The 4,123-nt window shown below is 38.6% G+C and overlaps 1 protein-coding gene across 1 annotated transcript; it reads right to left on the reverse strand.

Moving 5' to 3' along the window:
- Window positions 1–254: 254 nt before the first annotated feature.
- On the reverse strand, window positions 255–3,487 carry LOC137963576 (GSH-induced LITAF domain protein-like). The gene is made up of 3 exons (XM_068810703.1): window positions 3,168–3,487; window positions 644–770; window positions 255–527 (listed from the first exon to the last, which is right to left on the reverse strand). The coding sequence occupies exons 1-3, from the start codon at window positions 3,398–3,400 to the stop codon at window positions 444–446; spliced, it is 444 nt and encodes a 147-aa protein (XP_068666804.1). The 5' UTR covers window positions 3,401–3,487; the 3' UTR covers window positions 255–443.
- Window positions 3,488–4,123: the final 636 nt, after the last annotated feature.

The raw sequence follows: 4,123 nt of genomic DNA on the forward strand, positions 1-4,123 counted from the left end.
ATAATTTTACCCCATACAACAACGAGAAGATGATTATATGTTAACCGTGCCATGACTATGAGCACAACACATAAATTACCATTTGATCTCATTAAATGCTCTTTCATTATTTTTAAAATAATTAAGTGATGCATTATTATTGCCTCTTTTCCTCCTGCAAACTAATACTCATCAATCTTCATGTTATAGGGTAAGTTCTTGTAATACAACAAACATTTCGACAAATCTCAAACTACATACAAGTACCATTTGATTATGCCTTCATGTTTCAATTTACTTGAGTAAATCTTTCTCATAAAAATCCATGAGATAATTGTTTGTACACCCTACGACAAGTTCTTCCACAATTTGTTTTTTTAGGTAAGTTCATATATACAGCATGCCACTTAAATTCGTAAAGACAAATGGAAAAAAAATGGAAACCAGAACCCAGAAGCAATTCATCAAGCAGGAACTGCAAAACTATGCTCGGTCCAGTGTGGAGGATCCATGACAATGCATGCATCATGTTTCTGAAATTCAGCAACCTAAACAGCACGGAGTGGCGGTATCGATTGTAAATGATTCGGGAAGACACAAACTGAACAGAAACAAAAGGATAAGAAAAAGACAGAAATGGGTATAGATGCTGCATCATTTTTACCTTCTGTCCACAGCTGGGGCAGTAGTGATACTTATGCCAGAGGCAATCAGTGCAAGGGCAGAGGAAGCAGACACCCATACCAAAAACCATCAAGCAACCAACAAGAGCTGCCAAACTTGGCTTTGATCTGCATTTGCATTAGAGAGAACTGCTTAAGAAAACCAAGAACTCAGACACCGACTGCAAAATGCACAGATAGCAAATACATCAATCTGATGACATGCATTCCAGTTATCAGCAGCAGTTTGATTAAACAAAATTTTACAATCAAACCTTATGTTCCTCACAGTAGCTCACTAACTCTAAAAAAGCTCTCCGCCTCCCAAAAAGATACCCCAGGACCAGCGCAGAAGTGAAACTCTTGGGTCACAAGATTACATATCAGAAGGCCCCCACTGTCGCTATAGTGCCAAAGGCTCAGTCCCAAAATCACATATCATAATGCATTGACATGTAATGTCAATCTCCAGTCTCATGAGTACAAAGACAGACATGGAAAACAGTCCAACATTAGTTAAAAATAAAACTAAAAGAAAAATAAAAAGAAGGAATCCTATAAAAGCATGTGTCGACTAGTGTTGAGCTCCCTATTAACAAAGGCAACGTGACCACATTTTTTAGTTCCATCCAATCTATAGAAGTGGCAAGATGTTAAGAGAAAGAAGCACCCAAAATCCCTATTTGGCTTTCTAGGGAGTGAACTGAGTCTCTTTCCTCACTTCCTTGTCATAGACAGAAGCCCTGTCTATTTACTATCATACAGAGGAAGAAGGAATAAAACCAATATTGGGAAAAGCACAAAGAGATCCAATAGTACACCTCGTATAACCACATGTGGTTGTCTGGACTCCAAGATACACAGAATTACCACTGAGCAATCCATAGTTACAATAGCCTGAAGGGTCCACAGAAAGAAGGTTGCCACTCATTTTATGAGTTTAGCAACAAAATTTTAAGTGAGGAAGAACTGGTTATGTTAGAAGAGGATCACGAACCTATATAAACAATTTTTTCCCATAGACATGAAAGTGCTCAGCATTTTTGCAGGACTGCCACAAGGATAAAACAGAGGGAAGCTTTCCTTTTCTTCTATTTCTTCTTTTTCTCAAGTATGAAATACCCAAGATACCCAAACCTAAGACTTGAGCCCAAGACCTCACGTGAAGGAACCCACAAATGTAGCATAAGCATGCACAAAAGGAATTTCAGAGCCTACAAGCAGGAAGACAAATTTAACAAGAACAAAAACATACAACGTTAGAAGGAAACACTGCATATAATTAAAGCAGTCCTGTTTTTAAAGGTTTCACAAATAGCTTTGAAGCATTCTTAACAGCAAATCAAATGCCTCTTCCAAAAGCACAGAAGTGGACTCCATAAACTCCCAGTCTCATTCAAGATGCCATCTTCTTAACCATTTCTTCTCCTACAGATAACTTTTTTTATGGAAGCACATGTAAACTTGTAAACACTCGTAAAGCTTTGACCATTTCCTCTCCCTGTAAGCTTTTATTGACCGATAGATGGAGAAAAAAAGCCCCCAACGCTGGATGCATGTAACTTGTACTGCTTCCCAGTTGCAAAGTAACTCTGTAGTATTTCAATTTTTTCAAAGATTTTTTTACCATTGACACAGAACTCGAATGCAAACAACGGCTTTCAGTAACAAAAACTCAGGGGGTTTTAATGCATGGCATTGTGAAAAAAGATTGCCTGTCAGCTAGTTATAGAAAAATATGTAGCACTCAGATTCTGGGCTCATGTCAGTCAAATACATAGTAACTTCAGCAACAAATACACCAACAAAATTAGATTACGGATCACACAAATTGATGAGTCCCGGTTAGTCCCACACCGGTTAGCAAGAGTGGTCTTGGATGTTATTTATATGGGTTTGTAAACCTCCCCTCTTGAGCTAGTTTTTGGGCCGGAGTTAGGCAGGTTCATATCATCTGGTATCAGAGCCGTACTTTGACTGGTCGATGGACCCATACGCCGGTTCCTTGCACGAGGACGTGCAGTTTAAAAGGGTCGGGTATGATGAGTCCCGGTTAGTCCCACATCAGTTAGCAAGGGTGGTCTTGGGTGTTATTTATATGGGTTTGTAAACCTCCCCTCTTGAGCTAGTTTTTGGGGCGGAGTTAACAGGTTCATATCACAAATAAAGCAGGATGCAACCATAAAGAAACAACTAAAAAGCCAATAAATAAAATTAAAAAAAAAACACTATAACCACACGAAACAAAACACAACCCACCAACCCCGACGTGATATCAGCACGGAACTGGATTAAATCGAAACCGACTAACCAAAAATAGGAGAATTTTGATGTGATTGTATTCCCCAAAAGTTTAATAAAGAAAACGAACAAAACCTACTCCACTTTCCCGCCACCAACAGCAAACTTCACTACGAATTACCCAAAAGGCTCAATATAAGAATCAAAAGAAAAAAAAACTCAAGAAATCAAATGATTTTTTTTTAAAAAAAAAGGAAAATGCTAATCTAATAACGAAGAGCATACTTGACGGCTGTAACACCGGAATTCCCACAGTAGACGCACTGAAACGGAGCAGGGGTATCCCTGTACATCGTCTGCTGCAGTGGAATCCCTTTGGGATCACCAAAAACAGCGTTGGGAGGAATCATCCCGGCCTGGTAAGGGCTCTGACCTATGTAAAATTGCTGCGGCCCTGCCGGCTGATAACTTGCCGGGTAGGGGTAGGGAACACCGATCGCAGGGTCTTCCTTCCCCATTTTTTGCTTCTTCTCTCCGTCAACGCCTATCAAGCGACAGATCCTGATTGTGGAAGCTCTAGAGCTCAAATTTTTGTTTTCAAAGCTTTTTATTTTTCAGTTCAGAAATAGAACGCGGTTTCTGATTGGACTAGTGAAAGATTCGAAGTTTGGTGGCTCGCGGACTTGTGTGCCTTACTGCTCTTCAATAAGTTCTTAACTGAAACTTTTCTTTTCTAAAATTTAAAAAAAAATGTCAGCTCAGTTTTTACTTTTAAGATGGTTACGTATGTATTCCCAAATAATGCCTTCATAAACTTAGGTATAAATTATATTTACATACTATTATAATAAAATGTCACATAAAAAATTACTATGGGTTTTCCGACCTGTCTTGGATGAAAAATTATATGATTTCCTGGTAAGAATTTTTAGCTAGAAAAATATTTTCAGGAAACAAGAGGCACGAATAGTCATTGGAAACGTATTTCTACTAGAAAATATGTTTCCAACTATTCCTGGAAAAGGGCACTAACAGGGTTTTAGTTATAGGGGTTTTCAAGGGAAACCCATACCCAATCTGGATTCAAGGTTTTTAGGTTTAGGGTTATTGGATCAACCTACCGTGTTGACTATGTTTCAAGTTGTTGGAGCTACTTATGGAGAAATGTCTCAGGTTCATGTTAAGATGCTTGTTGCCTAATACAATGACATGAAAATGCAAGACACTGATGACATAGTTCA

This window comes from Aristolochia californica, unplaced genomic scaffold (assembly GCF_029961685.1).
Source record: "Aristolochia californica isolate CCGP_79_NKW_82.1479 unplaced genomic scaffold, dmAriCali1.0.hap1 SCAF_4, whole genome shotgun sequence".
Lineage (NCBI taxonomy): Eukaryota > Viridiplantae > Streptophyta > Magnoliopsida > Piperales > Aristolochiaceae > Aristolochia > Aristolochia californica.

Bases quoted from the DNA above. Each gene is read 5' to 3' on its own strand.
- LOC137963576 (XM_068810703.1), bottom strand. From the start codon at position 3,400: ATGGGGAAGGAAGACCCTGCGATCGGTGTTCCCTACCCCTACCCGGCA. The intron at 771-3,167 runs GTATGCTCTTCG...ATGCAAATGCAG, and splicing joins TCCGGTGTTACAGCCGTCAA to ATCAAAGCCAAGTTTGGCAG. The intron at 528-643 runs GTAAAAATGATG...CGTGCTGTTTAG, and splicing joins GCCCCAGCTGTGGACAGAAG to GTTGCTGAATTTCAGAAACA.